This window comes from Palaemon carinicauda, chromosome 14, assembly GCF_036898095.1.
Source record: "Palaemon carinicauda isolate YSFRI2023 chromosome 14, ASM3689809v2, whole genome shotgun sequence".
Lineage (NCBI taxonomy): Eukaryota > Metazoa > Arthropoda > Malacostraca > Decapoda > Palaemonidae > Palaemon > Palaemon carinicauda.
This window is the reverse complement of record NC_090738.1, coordinates 15,617,252-15,635,841: the sequence shown is the minus strand read 5'-3', so window position 1 is coordinate 15,635,841 and position 18,590 is coordinate 15,617,252. Positions and strand designations below refer to the sequence as shown.

The 18,590-nt window shown below is 45.2% G+C and overlaps 3 protein-coding genes across 3 annotated transcripts in view; all 3 read right to left on the bottom strand.

Moving 5' to 3' along the window:
• LOC137652690 (uncharacterized) overlaps nt 1-709 on the bottom strand; it is a 104,001-nt gene extending 103,292 nt beyond the window's left edge. The window contains exon 1 of the mRNA XM_068386094.1: nt 46-709. Coding sequence (XP_068242195.1) covers nt 46-709 — 664 coding nt within the window. The remainder of the gene's footprint in view (nt 1-45) is intronic.
• A 437-nt stretch (nt 710-1,146) lies between these two features.
• Nucleotides 1,147-4,128, bottom strand: LOC137652689 (calcium homeostasis endoplasmic reticulum protein-like). Its single transcript, XM_068386093.1, has 3 exons — nt 4,099-4,128; nt 2,028-2,220; nt 1,147-1,451 (listed from the first exon to the last, which is right to left on the bottom strand). The coding sequence occupies exons 1-3, from the start codon at nt 4,126-4,128 to the stop codon at nt 1,147-1,149; spliced, it is 528 nt and encodes a 175-aa protein (XP_068242194.1).
• A 785-nt stretch (nt 4,129-4,913) lies between these two features.
• Nucleotides 4,914-18,590, bottom strand: part of LOC137653445 (drebrin-like protein) — a 187,524-nt gene continuing 173,847 nt past the window's right edge. The window contains exons 5-8 of the mRNA XM_068386841.1: nt 17,956-18,045; nt 16,242-16,406; nt 5,211-5,411; nt 4,914-5,063 (exon numbers count right to left, since the gene is read on the bottom strand). Coding sequence (XP_068242942.1) covers nt 4,914-5,063; nt 5,211-5,411; nt 16,242-16,406; nt 17,956-18,045 — 606 coding nt within the window. The remainder of the gene's footprint in view (nt 5,064-5,210; nt 5,412-16,241; nt 16,407-17,955; nt 18,046-18,590) is intronic.

The window sequence follows — 18,590 nt, the reverse complement described above, 5'->3', positions numbered from 1 at the left end:
AACCCACGCGTGGGCGGGAGTTACTGGAAAATAGCGCGCGCGCACCCGCGTGGGCGGGGGCGGCCGAAAAGCGATGGCGCGCAGATGAATCAATGGCGCGGTCATGTCTTGGAGAGCGGGCCGGAATAAGGTCGCGAGAGCGTGATGGTGAAGGAGTCGGCGTACGACGATCAGGAATCGCCCGAACGCGCGGGTGCGCAGAGACCTGGTGGGAGCCAGAAGGGCGCGATATGACAGGGGCGCCTGTGCGCGTGTCTGGGAGAACTTGCCGTGAAGGTGATGGAACTATAGCAGAATCCCGAGAGACCTGTGGGCGACGGTCGGGAGGGATCGCCCTATTCACTTGCGAGTTTGTAAACTGCGCTGGCGATTGTTGGCGAGCATAGCGCACATCTGGAACAGGCTGTTTCGGAGGTCGCAGGTTGCGAACGGTATGAGGAACACTCGTAGTCGCCATGAACACAGGCACAGGGCGCGTAGCTGGGACTGGGCGCGACAACTGGGCGTCGCGCACGATATTGTCGGCAGCAGACTCGCACGATTCCAGAGGAGGCTGTGAGCGCCTGTCTGCTAACTTAGCCAACCCCGGAACTACGTATTGAGTCAGCGCGCCACGCGATCGCGTTGGAGAACGCGCGAAAGCTGGAACAATATCCGCGCGTGAAAGCGCATCGCGAACCTCTTTAACAGCGCGCGATGGAGGGCGCATCGCGGATGGAATCGGGTGCGACGAGTCCGAAGGAACCTGTGGGCGCCTGTGCGCCGACTCTGGAACCTTTTGGACCGCGCGAAGATTGACAGGAACCGGGGGCGATCACGCGTCGCGCTTTCCCCCCATAAGGCGCGACGAGTGCACGAGAACCTGTGGGCGCCTGTGCGCCAACTCCGGAACTTGTTGGACCGCGCGCAATGGTGATACAGGAACAGGGGGTAAACGCGCGACGCGTTTTTCCCCCAAAGGGCGCAGCGAGTCTGCAGGAACCTGTGGGCGCCTGTGCGCCGACTCAGGCACCTTTAGAATCGCGCGCGATGTAACAGGAACTGGGGGCGTGGAAGTGCTGGTAATGGTGGGCGCACGGGCGCCTTTGAGCGCTTGCGCGCTGCATCTGGAACAGTTGATGATGGGTGTGGTTGTGCAGGGGAACCCTAGCGCGTAACAGGATCAGCAGCGCGAACGCCTACAGGTGAGCGCCGAGGCGCTTTGTCAGCAACAACAGGAACAGCAGCAACGGGCGCAGGCAGAGCCTTACGCTTAGAGAAGAGAGGCGCAGTTTTGCGCTCAAGTCCCTGAGACCCCAAAGGGCCAGGAGACTGCGCAATGGCAGGCTCAGGGGGCGCGTAAAGCGCATCAGCAGCTTTCGAAGTAGATGGTTGAGGAGACCCTTGCCCCGACGGACGACCATCCTCCAAAGGGGAGCGCGAACGATTCCCGGAGAGGTCTAGGGTGGTAGCTGGCAGTACAGGAGAGCGGCGAGTCGTCTCCTCCGCAGAGGATTGTGGGGACGACGAGCCAAAGAGGCGCCTCCTAACCCCCTTAAAGGGAGAAGGAAGACCTCTACGGCGAAGGGGAGGGCGAGCCTTCCGCCTTATACGCCCACGAGGGGCCGTGGGATCAGCAAGCTGACCATCGAAGGGCCTCCGAAGAGGCGTCTCTACCAGAGAACTCCCTCGAGAGGGAATCTCAGCGGAAGGAGAGACTGTAGGACTCCGCTCCTCCCTCGAAGTGTGTTCGGAGGGAGAGACAGAGCCTTCAGCTGCCTCAGTCACAACAGGTGTTTGGACAGATCCATGGGATGTTTCCGAAACAACTACGTCAACTACACACAGAGGATCTATTTCCGCTGTAGTTGACGATTGTTCGGCGGCCGCACCCCGTTTGACCATGTCAAACAAGGCTGCCTTGGAGGGCGAACCCTGTAGCCCCAAGGAAGCCCAAAGCTGAAAAAGATCCTTTTTAGACATAACTACCTCCTGCGAGGGGGGAGGGGCAGCCGTCTCGGTATGGTAGGCAGCGGCCTCTCCCTTACCACGGGATCGGTCAATATCAATATCAATATTACGGTCTACGCTACCGTTCGCCGGCCTCGCCCGAGCAGGAGCTTCGGAGGAGGAATGGGCGGCGGGAGAAGAAGACCTAGGATTTTCTCGCCCCCGAGAACTTTCGGAAGGAGAACGATCCCGTTTAGCCTTCTTCTTACGTCGTCGGGCAAACCTCTCCCACTGGGAGGTAGACCACTCCCTACACTCAATACACAAATTAGCACTATCACACCGTTGGCCCCTACACTGCGGGCATAAGGAGTGTGGATCCGTCTCCACGGCCGACATAAAGGTTCCACAAGGGCGGCCGAAAAGACCAGGGCAAGGGCGCATGATGATAAAAGAGGCCAACTTCACACAAAAACACTGTAAGAAAAAGCAAAAAAAAAATTATGGCAGTCAAAGAGAGGAGAGCGCTGACAGATCTGTTGTCTCTCCGAGCCAAAAGTAAAGTGGCCGAATCACCGGTGTGTTTGAGGGTGGAGGGGTAGCAAGCTAACCCCCCCCCCCCCCCCAACTAGCGGTGGGGTAGGAAACCCTCATTAAAAGTTTATGGCTCGTCATCGGCTGCGCCGAAGTAATTACCCCATGTAAATAGCGTGGTTTGTATTCAGTTAAGGAACAACTCTAGATATGAAAGTTTCTGTATTTGAAAAGACATGACGATTTTCTGCCTCATACAGTATTATGAAAAAACACTCAGGATAAGAAACGATATTCCCCCGGCAGCTCAAAATTAATTTCAAAATGTGCACGCCCCAAAAACTTTAAACTCGCCATCATCGCCCTGCTCTCCAATTGGATATCTGTCTAGTTACTGCCATAAGATCCTACTCTCCTATTGGTCATGCATCTACATATTGGCATCCCTTGATCATTTTATTTTGGCAACACTATCATTTAGGTTGAATTTGTATTGGTGATTTCAGTGTCGTACTTATAGTTTTCATGTTGCTTTATTCAACCAGTAATTCCATGGCCATGGGTCCCAAGATGTTGCTGATGTTCAAGGAAAGAAGAATAGGATGCTTTCTATGGATAAAAAGCATGAGATAATCAAGACGTATGAGGGCGTTATGCGGTTGAATGTGATTGCTAGGGAGTATGGCCGAAATCCTTTGACAATAAGCACCATCATTATGCAGAAGGAATTCATCAAAGCAGCAACACTTTCTAAGGGCGTGACTGTCCTTTCAAGTAAGAAAGGTACGTCCATGATGAGATGGAGAGACTTCTCTTTTGGACTAAGGATAACAAAATCCCTTGAGACACAATCACGATACGATAATCAGTCAAAAGAACAGCGCCACTTTCGGTGATATCGTGCATGCTGAGGCCAAACATGACCCAGGAAAAAGGGACGTCCCAGCAGGCACCCTTAGAGTTCAAGGCTTCACGTGGGTGGTTTGAGAAATTCAGGAGACTGACTGGCATTCATTCGTGGTGCAGCATGGGGAGGCTTCCAGCTCGGATATGAAAGCGGCCAAAGCCTTAAAAAAATGGACGAGTTAACTCTCTAGGAAGGCTAAATTTCTCAGCAAGTCTTCAACTGTGACAAAACTGGGCTCTTTAAGGAAAAAATGACTCGACGGACCTATATCACAGTAGAAGAGTAGAAGCTACCTAGGCATAAGGCTATGAAGGACAGGCTTACCCTTGCACTCTGTGCCAATGCCAGTTGGGATTGTAAGGTCAAGCCCCTACTGGTGTATTATTCAGATTCCTCAAGCCTTCAAGGCCCACAAAGTGTTGAAGGAGAAGCTTCCAGTGACGTAGAGGGCTAATGCAAATGCTTGGGCAACGAAATAGTTTTTCGTCAAGTGGGTAAACATGTTTTGGTCTGACGGTTAAAAATTATTTGAAAGAGAACTAACTCCATCAAAACGTCTGCTGTTGTTGGACAACACCCCTGCTCACCCTCCTAGAATATTCCTTCATCAAGGTTTTTGACCTTCCACTTAACACCACTCCTTTCCTCCTGCCCATGGACCAGCAAAAGATTTCTAATTTTGAGAAGCTCTATATCAAGAGATTTTCAAAATCACAGACAGCACAAACCTCACCCTTCGCGAATTTTGAAAGAACCATTTTGATATTTGATATGCCTCAGACTCATCAATCAAGCTTGGTAGGTTTCGAGGTGCCCCTTGTACTCTTCGTGGAAGAAGCTGTGGCCTGATGTCATCTCGGCACGAGACTTCGAGGGATTCAACGAAGGCCTAGCTGAAGGCGAAGCCAAAACAGCTGACGATCCTGAACCTGTTCTGCAACCTGAGGTTGAGGAAATTGCTTCACTTGGGAGGTCCACGGGGTTAGTCGTCGATGAGAACGACATTAATGAGCTTCTCAAGAAGCACCTAGAGGAGCTTACGATGGATGACCTGAAGGAGTTGGAGGCTATGCAACTGAATATCCCTCAGAAACAGTTCTCTAGTGGTGAGGAGGAAGACACAGATACGAATACGACAACAGCAGAAATTAGGGAGATGATATCTTATCATCAAAATCTGGCAAATTTCATAGAAAATAATCACACAGGTCGTGCTCTTACTCAGTGCAATGACATTAGCCCGAGTCATTTCAGGAACATTTTAAAAAGTAGGGAGAAACAAGCCTCCTTGGATCATTATTTTTAAAGAAGCATTAGTAAGCCAAGGTGAAGATCAAAGTGATCTGAAAAAACAGGGAAGTGGAAGTGAAGAAGAAACTGATGAAATTTAGAAAGTGAAAGATCAAAGATTTGGAGGAGTCGCTGCCATCAATTTGTTACTTAAGAATAAATGTTAGTATGAACTTTAATTTTAAAAATATTTCTGATGATGATAATATTGTCATTCATTGAAAACATTTTAACTATAATACTCAATACAAATTTACCTTTCAGTAATATTGGCTGGCTTAAATTCTTTTAGTTTGCGAGGAGGTGGACGGTTCAGTTCAGTGTTTTGTTCAGAGGTAGTGCTTCCAGTCTCAAATATTGCCCGCGTGGAATGAGTCCGGTGGCCAATAAGTGATTCTGCTTCCTGTTTTGTGAAGAAAAAAAATGCAAAGATAATGATTCAGTTAATACATTGATTAGAAGTTTCTACATAATTGTGACATTTCCCTCTTAAAATGCAATGTCAAGAAATGAATGAACTTTAGTTGAGAACTGGAACACAAAAGCCAACCTTTTTTCTCTCTAGTCGCATCATCTCTGCACGCTTAGTCCGCTCCTGTTCCTCCTGATACTGACTTTGTAGATCTTCCTGCCACTTCTTGTCGTTTTGAGATGCTAACCGTTTTGCAGCTTCCTCCTCTGCTTTTCGTTCAGCAAGAATACGGGCATTTCGTTCTTTTGTCAAGACATCACGGTGTTTTGCATCATTTATCTTGAAAAAATAAAACAAAAAATCTTTGTTTAAGGCATTTCACTTAACCTTCATTACCAAAACATTAAAAATTGTTAAAAGTTAAACAAAATTAGACCCCAAAATAAAAATTCCAATTACTAATGTTCATAATTTCTATTTAGGCAAAGTGTATGTACAGTTAAAGCTTTTTGAAGAATGATTTTAAGATTTTTTTTTTTTTTTTGCCTATACAAACCTGCTACAATAACCAACACCAATACAAACCAGACGAGTTTCGAGATCGCATTTAGAAGCTGAAAAGTTCGCTGTTCCATCACCAATAAGGTCAAAAACGTTTACCCCACTTGTAACTCCCAACCCTCCCATGATTTCCATCAACGGATTCTGTTTTCACTAGCTATCTAGACTATTAATGTAACAATATTTCCAGCATTCAGATATTAATCTACATATTCTATAATCTACTAATTTTCTTCATATATAACCAACAACTATTTCATATTCTTCTTTTCAAATTTTCAGTCAGCTGATAGCCCTAACTCTAACGGCTATCTACATATACCAATCGACGTAAACAACAGACATATCAAGAATTCCTACAGCTATTTGTTTTGAATGTGTAAATTGTTTTCAAAAACTGATTCATTTCCACAGCATTTTATTCCTTACTTTAAACAACCAGTATTTTAAAAACATTTTCTCACATTATTAGGCCTTCTTGTTGTAAATGTACATATTTTTTCTAGCTGGACATCAAACAAAAATAAAATAGTCTGAAAGACAAGAGTAAACAATTAACACAAAAGCAATGAAAACTTCTAGTGCCAACAACGGACGTCTGAACGTCTGCACGGGAGGAGAAAGAGTGAGTTCCCCCACTTAATGCCAGAGCCCATCGAACTGATATACAATTAGTGGGTCATGCCATATTGGTTGGCAGATCCTTGATGATTCTTCATCAGGCATGCCAGTTTGTGCACTAGAGTATACCCAATTTAAATGATGGTTTGTTTTGCCTAAAAACAAACAGAATTTCTGTAAAATTGAAGGGAACAAACCCTTAATGGCAGCCCTTTAGTATATGCTGTCTTTTGCAGAATTGTTTCATTCACTTTATAGGGAAATATGAGTCTCCACAGCCAATTTTAGCTTCTAATACTTAATATGCACTTTAACACCATCATAATAACATTATTGAACATCTGGATGATGTCAGTCAACATCTGAGATAATGTTAGCCAACATCTGAATGACATCACATTGTCTATATATTCATGAAGATGACTGACTGATCAAGCTGTGGATGCTTTCATGGCTGAAAACATTAAGTGACTAGTGGTGCTTAGAAACTTTGTATAAATGAGATATAGGATGTGTGGTTGCCAATTAGTTTATGAAATCTTGTTGCCCCACACCAAAAATAAAATGCCATTTTCTGCCTCATTGTTTGTGGGAAGTGCACAGACATCAGCAGTGAACCAATGTGACAGGCCATATCTATGTCACACTATCCTGTAAGAGTTAAAAGAAATGGGTTTAACTAGCAAAGCCACAGAGGAAGAGAAAAAAGATAGAAAATTTCCTCAGAGTGGCATAATTCAATGCTCAGTCAGTTAGAAATAAAATGGAAAACTTTAGGTCAATGATAGCTAGTGAGGAACTAGTTGTCATAGGCATTACCGAGACCTGGATTCAAGAAAAAACAAATGATTTCATCGGAGAATACGACATGCCAGGTTTCAAGATTTTGAAGAAGGATCGCCTTACCAAAGAAGGTGGAGGGGTAATGCTCTATGTTAAAAATCACTTAAACCCCATAGAAATTAAATTAGAAACTGAATGTGAAGTGACAGGTGCAAACATCAACACCACAGGAAAAAACATGTCCATACTAGTAATATACAGACCACAACATCAAACACAAGAACAGGACGAAGAGCTTTATAGAAAACTTGGACAAGAAGTTAACAATAAGCTAGCTGTCCTAATGGGAAACTTCAATTCATCAGTAAACTGGGACACTATGAATTCTACATGAAACACATAGGGACATAGAATACTAGAATTTGTCAACAACGAATTCCTTTATCAGTGGGTCGATAAACCAACCAGGGGAAACAACATAATAGATATTGTGCTAACAACAGAAAAAATTTAGTATCCAGATATTCATGGTTAAAAATATTGGCAAAAGCGAATACAGAATAGTTAGTTTTCAGGTAAATATTTCTCACCTAAAAGAAAGGAAGATTATAAAAAAGTTAGACTACAGTACAGAAGTAGTAACTGGATAAAACTGAAGGAATACAACAAGAATTTAGAATACAACGAAACAGGGAACATTGATATACAATGGGACTCCTTTGTAGAAATAAATAAAGAAAAAAGGGCTAAATGTATACCGCTTAGAAAAATTTTACGAAATGGAACTCCACAACCTAAGTGGTTCAACAGAGAAATAACCAATGCAATAAGTAGAGACAGCAAACATAAATCAATGGGTCCACAACCTTCAATTCGTGAAATTTTCGAGCACAAAAAGTTCAGCCGAAAAGTAGACAAACTAATTAGAAATGCCAAAATTAATGAAGAGAAAAGGGTGACCAGCTAGTAAAGAAAACACAAAAGAATTTTTTTGCATATGTAAACAGTAGAAAACCAATAAAAAACAATATTAACCCATTAAAAAGTCGGAGGGTAATCTTATAACAAATGATTTGGAAAAAAGCTGAACTGGTGAATGCATATTTCACAAATGTATTCACTAGGGAAGAATCAACAACCCTCTCTGAACCAGCTATTAAATATGAAGGACCACAACCATTAAATAGAATCACTTTTACAATGGATGATGTCAAAAAGAAACGATAACAGATTTCAATAGAGTTTGGATACATGGGTTTTCCTAATACAAACTGAGTTTGTGCTTTACACATTGAAACGGTGCCCCTAGAGCAGAAGAGACACCATTTCTCTGGTATTTTATGTCTTCTTGTATTCCTTGTTCTAGACGTCAACAAGAAAGTCCTTGGGAACCACACAGCAACCTATCTCATTACATCTATTTATAAAACCTACTTAACCTTTTCAAATACTTTAAAACACTGTATTTCAAAGTAACTTAATTATGTAACTTTAATTCAGGAAAATATTTGTGTCCACAGTATATCTTTGAAAAAGCTACTTTAATATTTTGTATAAACCAAAGAAGATAATTTTATAAAGACAGACTTTTATAATCATTTCTAAAATCTAACTAATTATTCATACTGCAATAAAAATAAAAAACTAATTATTTGGAAATAGAACACAAAAATTTGAAAAGATATTATGATGGATGCCCTTCCCCAAAACCGACTTCCTTAACTATTTGTATCAAATACGTCCAAAATGGTGATAAAAAACTTGAATTTAACTGTTGCAACTACTATTTAACATTCATATAATAACTCTACTAAATCAAATCCCTCATGAAAGTCATTTAACCCTACCCTTGCTAAAATCAAAGTAGTTACAAGGTAACTCAATGATAGCGGCCTGCAAAAGCTTGTGTGAGAGAGACTCGTGGCTTGTCTTTACGTAGGAATTCGAGGATAAGCATGAGTTCTACGATATACCCAATACCCTCCCTCACGAGGTATTGGTGACGTAACAAAGTGTTTATTCATACTCAGGATGCACCAGGGAAATGAATCTTACTTGCAGAGGGGTGAGGTCAGCTATGCTTCAGTCTTGCGGAGCTGTTTCCCCAGGGGGGAGAAGGTGGAAGAAAGAAGGAAGCCAGACATTCTTTTCATTCACCCTAGACTAACCTGGGTAACCTCAGCCCTCAACCCTCTGCTACTTGTCCATCAAGGAGCCAGAGGCATTAGATCACTTGTTGTGCGGCCACCACAGGACCAATGGATAAGGTTTCCATGCTCCTGTGGGTTACGTCTTTCAGGTAGTGGGCTATGAAGGTCGTCTGACGTTTCCACATGCCCGCTTGCAATACCTGTGCCACAGAAAAAATCTTCTAGAACGTCAGAGACGTTGCAATGCCTCTGACATCATGAGCTCTGGGTCTGTTGGACAGAGGAGGGTCTGGATATAAAGCTATTCGATTACTTTCCTTATCCAGGAGGAAATATTATTTCTCGTGACCCTCCTCTTGACCTTCCCTGTGCTGACAAAAAGTGCTTGTACACGGGGGCGAGCTTTTGCTGTTCTTCTTAAGTAACACCTCAGACTCCTTACTGGACATAGTAACAGTTGGTCTGGATCTTTGGTTACAGAACGAAGACTCTATCCAAAATAGGCCGAACCTGGAGTCCGGCACACCCAGATTTTGAGCCTTAGCTAAAAACTCAAGACGTAGTTGAGGATTACTTCCCCCCATCTCCTAGAGTGGGAGACATCAGCAGATAGACCATGAAGTTCTCTGACTCTCTTGGCTGAAGCCAGAGCGAGCAGGAACACCGTCTTCCACGTGAGGTGGCGATCGGAGGCCTGGCGTAGTGATTCATAGGGGAGGATCTTCAGAGACCTGAGGACCCGAACCACGTTCCAAGGGGGAGGTCTTAGCTCTGCCTGGGGACAAGTAAGCTCGTAACTACGTATGAGCAAAGAAAGTTTTAACAAGGAGGAAATATTGACTCCTTTCAGTCTAAAGGCGAGACTCAAGGCTGAGTGGTAGCCTTTGACTGCCGAGATCGAGAGAAGCATTTCTTCCCAAAGGTATACAAGAAACTCCGCTATAGTTGGAACAGAGGCATCGAAGGAAGAGATACCCCTCCCACGACACCAACCACAGAAAACTGACCACTTCGCCTGGTAGACTGCCTCTGTGGATCTCCTGAGGTGTCCAGCCATTTATTTCGAATCAGTTGCGAAAAGCCTCTCTGTGTGAGGAGGTGCTGGATAGTCTCCAGGCGTGAAGTCGAAGCAAAACTACAGCTTTGTGGAAGAAGTTGGCATATGATTGTTTGAGGAGGTCGTGCTGTGGAGGGAGCTCCTAGGGATCTCCATGAGGAGATGCAGAAGGTCCAGGAACCATTCTGCGTGATGCCATTGCGGCGCTATGAGGGTCATTTGCAAGTTGTTGCTTGCTCGTACCTGGTTGAGGACTTTTCTCATCAGACAGAACGGAGGAAACGCGTAAGCGTCCAGGTTTATCCACTGTTATTGGAAAGCATCTTGCCAAAGAGCTTGGGGATCCGGGACTGGGGAGCAGTACAACAGGAGCCTGAAATTTAGGGCCGTTGGTAACAGATCCACAGTCGGGGAACCCCAAAAAGTCAGGACTTTGTTGGCTATCAGAGGATTCAAAGACCACTTGGTGCCAACAATCCGAGTTGCTCTGCTCAGCTTGTCTGCTAGCACATTCCACTTGCCCGAAATGAAGCGAGCTGATAGAGTCACCGAGTTGTCCTCTGCCCATCTGAGTATCTCTACAGCAAGATGGCACAGCTGCTGCAAAAAAGTACCGCCCTGTTTGCTTAGATAAGCTACTACCATGGTGCTGTCGCTCATCAACAGCCAGAAAGGTTACCCTCATCTCTAAGAGATTTACGTGCTGGTACCTTTCTGATTCGGACCATTGGCTGGAGATGTTATGGTGCAGCACGTGAGCCACCCACCCTTCTTTTGATGCATCCGAAAAAAGCATCAATTCCGGAGGAGAGACAAGAAGATCGACCCCTTTGCAGAGGTTCGGCTCCGCCAGCCACCACCTGAGGTCTGACTGTTCCTCTAGCCCTATGCAGACTTGGTGATCCTGGGAACTGGAGTGTTGGTTTCACTGGGATTTTAGTCGCCACAGGAGGGATCTTATCCTGAGGCAACGGTTGGGGACCAGTCGGGTCAGGGAAGTGAGGTGACCGAGAAGGCGAAGCCAATACTGCGCAGGGAGCTCTTTCCGACTGGGGAAGACCTGTGCTATCTCCCTCAGTCTCTGGATCCTTTTGTCTGATGGAAACGCTTTGTGCCTTAGGGTGTCTAATCGCATGCCTAGGTAATACCAGATCCTGGCAAAACCTTAGAAGCTCGTCTCGGTGGGGGAGAAGGGCCACCTCAGAATCAGCCAGTCTTCCAAGTATCTTAGGAGATGGATGCCGACTCTATGAGCCCAAGATGATACTAGGGCGAATACTATCGTGAATACCTGGGGTGCTGTGAAAAGACCGAAACATAGTACCCTGAACTGGTAATGCTTCCGATTGAACATGAATCTCAGATACTTCCTGGAAGGTGGGTGAATTGGGATCTGGAAGTATGCGTCCTTCAGATCTAGAGTGCACATGAAGTCCTGGGGTCTTATCGCTTGTCTGACTGCGTCGGCCGTCTCCATCCTGAAAGGACTCTGTTTGACAAACCTGTTCAGGGCCGAGAGGTCGATGACTGGTCTCCAGTCTCCAGACGCCTTTCTCACAAGAAAGTCGACTGTAAAAGCCTGGGGACCCATCGAGGACCTGTAAAGCATCCTTCTCCAACATGGACTGGACTTCTGCCCTGAGGACAAACTCCCATGCGGATCCCTTCGCATAGGAGTTCAATGGAATCAGCACTCGAGTCAGTGGAGGGAGAGCGAGCGTGAACGGCATACGATACCCTGAACGAATCACCTCAACCGTCCAGAATTCAGCCCTGTGGTGAAACCACCTCTGCCAGTGGCTTTGCAGGCATCCCCCCACAGGTGGGCAAATGGGAGGATTGCCTGTCCTACTGGGACTGGCCTCGGCCGGATCCCTTCTTACCCTTTCCTCCACAAAAGGACTTTTTGCTGTGAAAGGCCTGCTTCGCACCCTTTTTACACTGCTGTTTTGGGTCTCCAGCCCTTTTCAGTTGCGGGTTTTGTTGTGCTTTTCGCTTTGGCTGAGAGGGGTAAGATCTAGCTGTTAAGACCTTTTGGATGAGGGAGTCCTGACTGGACTTCCTCCACCTCTCTGCCACCCGCTCGACATCCTCGGGATGGTACAAAAGAATTGCCCTCGAAAGGAGCATTTCTCAGTCTCGCTACTTAGGCCTGAGGGAGATGTCTATGGAACTTGCCTATGACAGCATCTCTCCTCTTCAGGATAGTGTTGGCCCAAAGGTTCACTACCTGATGGGAGAAGAACTCGATGGCCCGAGTGCCAGACAATATAAAGTCTTCAAAGACGTCCGGGAGGACTTCCGAGACAGATCCTTAGACCGCATCAGTTGTCCTAAGGATCCTAACCAGAAATCCAGCCACGAAGTAGCCTGCATGGCGTACTTTGCCACCTTCTCCTGGTTAAGGATTTCAGAGGCCGAAAAAGAGACTGGAAGTCTCATAAGTTTCTTGAAGGGTGTGGCCTTCGAGAGTGCCTCTATAGAGTGGTCAAGAGGCAGCGTTGGAAGAGATTCCCCGAGGATCTCGTAGTACCTCCTCTGAAACACATACAGAGGAGGGAGGAGCTTGGAGGACGAGCTGGAGCAGAGAGAGGAGGTGGACCCAGTTGCCTGGGACACTACCTTCTGTTTGGCAATCTTCAACCCCTTTGACCAGGGCAAAGCTGCACTGGTCCTTAGAGGTTTCTGAGTGCCGTAGAACTGGTCAAGGACTGTTTCTTTTCCATCTAGAGGGGCTGCCGATGGATCTGGTAGTCCACTGATGGAACAGATGCAGGCTAGGACCTGCCAGAAGGCATGTTCCAACTCCTTCCTCTCATCCTCCGTAAGCTTAGGACTAACTGCTGCTGGCAGAGCGTCGTCCTCGAGATCACTCTGCCCTTCCATGTCTGAGCTCTCATCCATAGGAGCCCGGAGTCATCAACTGGATAGACTGGGGATAGAGAGACTGCAGAGGAGGTGCTCGCTTCCGGCTGCCTAGGAGGCAGTGAGGAAGGAAGCCTGGCCAAGGATTTGGGGATGGTGAACAAATCCTTCGGTTCCCTTCCACGAGGCCAGAGGTCCTCTGTCCCCAAGGGCCTAGAAGGCTCCGTAGGCTTACGAGTGGAATGAAGTCCGTTGCAGTATGGGGTGAGTCACGTCCGGTCGCAGGTCATGCCTCCTTAGGCACTATCTCGACCGGTGAGGGACGGAAGGAGTCTCCATAGGAAGTAACCCTATCTTCCTTGGGGGGCGAAGGACGAATCCTTTTCCTTTTCCCCTTTGGTCTGGCCTGTGGTGTCTTGAACTGCAGGGGGGATAACCCGTGGTTCATGCCTAATCTCCTCCAGAGGTCTTTTGCGAAGGGATGACCGTTTCCCCTTGCCAGAAGGACCTGCCTGTGCGGAATCTTCCAAACTCCTTCTAGGATCGGAGGGAGGAAAGGACCCTGGGAAGAGAGTAGGCAATAAAGGGATCTTAGGTGCGTCACCTAAGGACTGGGAGTGGGGAAAGACTCCTTTCATGGCTTGGTGCATTACATTGAATAAGGCGCTAAACCATGGGGGTCACAAGCTCCCGAGGAACTAAGGGGGAGGTCCTTCGGAAGGCACTGCTACCTGGGTTTAAGAACCGGGGCAGGTTTCCTAACCCTCTTGTCTGAGGGAGGCTTCCCTACAGGTAAGATTGGCAAAGGCCTACCCTTAGGGATAGGATCTGGGCTCGGTTGCACAGCCGACTGTTGTCTCTGTTGAGGCCTAAGAGGCTTGAAAGACTGATTGTGAGCGCCAAGATGGTCGCACGCTCGTGCGCCGAACTGTTGGTAGGTGGAAGGATGCTCATGCGCGCGCCCTTCCCAAATGCGTGCACCTTTTTCGTGCTCGTGGCGCGCATAAGGTTGTTCGTGCACATGGCGCGCAACAGGTTGTTCACGCGCATGGCGCAACAGGTTGTTCAAGCGCATGGCGAGCAACAGAATGTTTACGCATATGGCGCGCCATAGGATGAACCCGTGCGCCATGTTCGCCATTTTGTTTGCGTGCGGCAAGTTGGTCGTGCGCGCAAGAGCTCTCAGGTTGATGAGAGAACTCACTGATACGCTCACCCGAAGGTTCACGATAGCTTGTGTTGTGTGAGCACAAATGATCAATACAACGAGAGTTTGAAAACTCTCTGTCATAAAAAGAATGACTATGGTCACGAGAACCCGAAGGATCTACGCAACGAGAAACCGAAGTTTCTCTGTCACGAGACCCATGAGGATCAATGTGACTATGGATATGAGGGACCGAAGGCCCAACGTAGCCGCCTGTATTGCGAGACCCCGAAGAGTTAGTGCAACGAGAAACCGAAGTTTCCCAGTCACGAAACACCAAAGTATTAGTGTGACTAAAGTTACGAGAGCCCAAGGGTTCAGCATAACTCAGGTTACGAGACCCCGAAGGGTCAACGTAACGAGGAACCGAGGTTCGTATGGAGAGCCCGAGGGTTCAGCATAACAGAAACCCGAAGGTTTCAAGTCGCTAGAGCCCAAAGGTTCAGTGCAACGGAGACCTGAAGGACTCCTGCTGTCATGAGAACCTGCAGGATCAACATGACGAGAGCCCGAAGGCTCACGATCACGCCAGCCCAAAGGGTGATCGTCACGAGACCGCGAAGGATCAACATGAGGAGAACCAGCAGGTTCAAAAAGACGTCTCCTCACAGCCCGAGGAGGAGAACGTCCTGGGTGGAGAGAGGTTACCCATCCCTCCACTCTACGAACTTCTGGAGAGGAACGTTCAACAAACTCCGCCCGAGGGGGAAACTGATCAAGGTCTACAGATAATTCCTCCACAGATGAGGAGAGTTCACCCGAAGGAGAACTATGCTTATAACAAGGTTCTCTTTCCACCCCTGGAGGAGAACCTAAAACGTAAGGAGATTGCCGATGTAAAGAGGCAATCTTCTCTCGTGAACAAGAGATATGTTCCCCCGAAGGAAAAGCTTGCCTTAGAGAGAGCCCTGCCACCGCCCTTGGTGGGTTAGCTAACTCCTCGGCGTCGGAACCAGACTCTTGGCCTGACCGACGGGCAACAGCACCTGCACCCACAAAAGGAGGATCGACCTCTGCAGAGGAAGGAGATGACCGCCTTCTCTCTGCTCCCCTTTAGAAGAGTTCGAGGAGAACTTTCTTCGAAGGGGGACCATCGAAGCCCAGCAATAGCCAGTTGGCCACAAAGACACAAGGTCTGGAAGGGAGCAGGCGCTCCCTAGGGGAAGAGAAGGAGCCGACTCACTAGGGGAGCTGCCACCTTCGCCTATCCCACAGGGTTGACCTAGAGTCACAAGCCCAGCGCTACTGCTCGACCGTGGCCCGGAAGGGCCTGGTCGAGGATTAACTTCGGGCAGAGATTTGGGTGTAGAGGAAGCAGAAGCCAGCGATTTCTTCGATTTCGAGGAAGACCCCGAAAGCGAAGATTCGCGTTTAGACTTCTTCTTATGCGCAAACCTCTCCCACTGGGAGGCAGGCCACTCCCTTCACTCGGAACAGGTGTTGTCCGCGAACACTGATTTCCCCGGCAAGCCGGGCATAAAGGGTGTGGGTCCGTCTCCACGGACGACATGAAAGTACCACAGCGGTGGCCTTCAATACCTGGACATGTCCACATAGCGGGACAATAACCAAACACACAAAATTACACACAAAAGAAAAAGGAATAGTAATACGTAAAGTCAAGGCAGTTTGTTTAACAGGAGAGAGAGACGTTACGTCCGCACTCTACCGAGCCATAAGTAAAAGTGGTTACTCAACTGACAGGTGTGAGTAAGCAGGGTAGCCTGTCTATGCCAACCCCCTTCCGCTTACTAGCCAATGTGGTGATTATCCCTCACTAAAATTGTCTTGGCTGGTTTTCAGCGTTGCTGAAAGTAATACCCTATAAATAGCGAAGGTTTGTATCTGTGTCGGAACAAATAAATATTTTAATACATTGACACTTGTCTCTTAGTTCCCCTACCAGAATGAAAGAAGTAACTGACCTCTCTTTGTTTTCTCTCCACTTCTAACTTCTTTAACTCCTCATCTCTTTTTTGTTGTTCTTCTGTTTTTCTTCTTCGTTCCTCAGCCTCTTGTTCCTCCCAAAACTGATTACGGGATTTTGTATTGATTTCCGCTAATGGGTTCGTTCGTTTATAATTGGTTCCCTGTAAATAATTCTTGTTAATTACAATAAAGAACGGTCTACTACAAAGGATCTTATAGCTCCCCTTACCACAAATCCAAACGACAATTATCACATGTATATCAACAGAAAAGACAGAACTAAGAGCAAAAACTTATGAAAGGTAAGAAAAGTGAATATGCTTTTAAAGGCTTGTCCTTCCATATTAATACACATTTGTTTTCCTTCCTTCATAAGAGAAACCCAGATCAATATCCACATGGTAAAATGGAATGAACTTCTAAAACATTGAAAGTTACTGTGAGCTAGATACATGGTAGTAGCATTATATTACCTAACATACAATGCTGCTTTTTACTTTTTATGATTACACTGATTTCTCTACATGAATTACATTTCAGCAAATAAGAAATCCTACACAGACAATGTGGACTATAAGTAAAATAATACATAATTTACGAAGCAACTGTGTAAAATATATTAAGAAAACATTTACCAGATCTCCAATATATCAAAAGCATTTTAAAAGAGATTTATCTATAGAATTAGTCATAAAGAGCACACATGACCATTTAAACCATTAAACACCAATCATTTTTGGTATGACATAATAAACAAAGAAAAAATTAAGTCACCTAGATAAAAATATACATGAAGGTTGAAGTCCCAAAAGATGTTCTACAATCTTAAAATAGTGTTATGAATAAAGGTAACTTATATGTTTGAGTCAGAGAATGGCTGTCAACCACAAATACATTCAATAATTAAATTCACTATGATACAAGTCAGTAATAATGAAACATTTACCATTGCAACCTTTAATGCAAATTCTTAATTTTTCTGGGGTTCAATAAGTATTCTTGAATCATGTACTGACCACAGCAAACCGTTATATTTTGAATTACATAATTATAACTATAAAACAACCGAAAAACAAAAACTAAATTGTATCCGATAAGAAATACATATGAATATAAGCTAAGACTAAAATAACAATATCTTAAAACGGAAAATTATTATAAAGAAATTCTATTTTCTATGTTAAACTACTATAAATCTGACACTGGGTTTCTCAAATGATTATGAAGGTAACTACTGAGCATAAGATAGAAGAAAATACCATTTCCATACAAAAGCAAACTTTCACATTTCTTTTCACCTCTTATGTATTATAACCAAAGGCAGAATAAAAGCAGTGTTGAAATAAGAATGATGTGCTATGGAGGAAATTAAAATGGACAGGGCAACATAGTATGGCAAGAACATCAAACAACTATGTGGTAGTTTTAAGGTTGAATAAATATGAACTCTTCCATATATATATACCCGGATGCAAAGCACCTACTGGAATGAAGCTCCCAAAGCAGCTAACACCAGTAAAGATGGTGATAGTAATGGTAGTTGCAATTAGAGTGATATTAATGTCAGAGTGAATGATTCCAAGTGAATATGTTTATAAAAGTAAGCATGAAACATGATACCATTTATGCCCTGCTTGAGAAAACCTCCCAATATCAGAGGGGTGGAGGGGGGGAGAAGAAGACAAGGGGGTCAATTTGAAAAAGACTTACCATATCAAACTTCATTTTGGGTTTGGGCATTTTAGAGGGATAACTTTGGAACCCATCACCACAGGTTACTGCAGGACCACTAGGCTTCTGCTATAATACAAATACGAAGTTAAGGTTAAGACTGGAGTGCAACAGGAGATGCTAGGACCCACCAGCACAGAGGATATGCCATCATTCAGGTAGGTTAAAAAGGAGATTATATGTGTTAATATATGTTAAAAAGGAAAATAAAATCTATAAGCTGATGAACAGAAATATAAAAAAACAACATTAACATAATATGCAACCAATCTAAAACTAAAGCCACTATGAACACCACAAAAGGATAAAACCTAATGCTAACTGGCAACTTATGTACTAAAATATGCACTCCCACAAAGAATAAGAACATTACAGACAATATTTAGGGTCAAGAGACTGAATAAACCAAAGCTGCTAAAGACAACATAAAAGAGGAAACCATCCTTTCAAGTGCCAAACCTGCCTGATAACCAGTGCCACATCACCAGATAACATTCACCCATCCTCTAATGTGATACAATCACCAAATCTGTTCGTTTAAATGTTACAAGCATTTACATATCTCGAGACAAGATTTTTGTTACTCTAAGGGTCTCAATCAAAGCCATTTTCAT

What these genes read in the sequence shown, in the direction of transcription:
- LOC137652689 (XM_068386093.1), bottom strand. Translation starts at nt 4,128, where the DNA reads ATGGTTCTTTCAAAATTCGCGAAGGGTGAG. An exon ending in CAAAATTCGCGAAGGGTGAG is followed by an intron (nt 2,221 to 4,098) that starts GTTTGTGCTGTC and finishes TCTACCTCCCAG; the next exon opens with TGGGAGAGGTTTGCCCGACG. An exon ending in TGATATTGACCGATCCCGTG is followed by an intron (nt 1,452 to 2,027) that starts GTAAGGGAGAGG and finishes CTGTACTGCCAG; the next exon opens with CTACCACCCTAGACCTCTCC.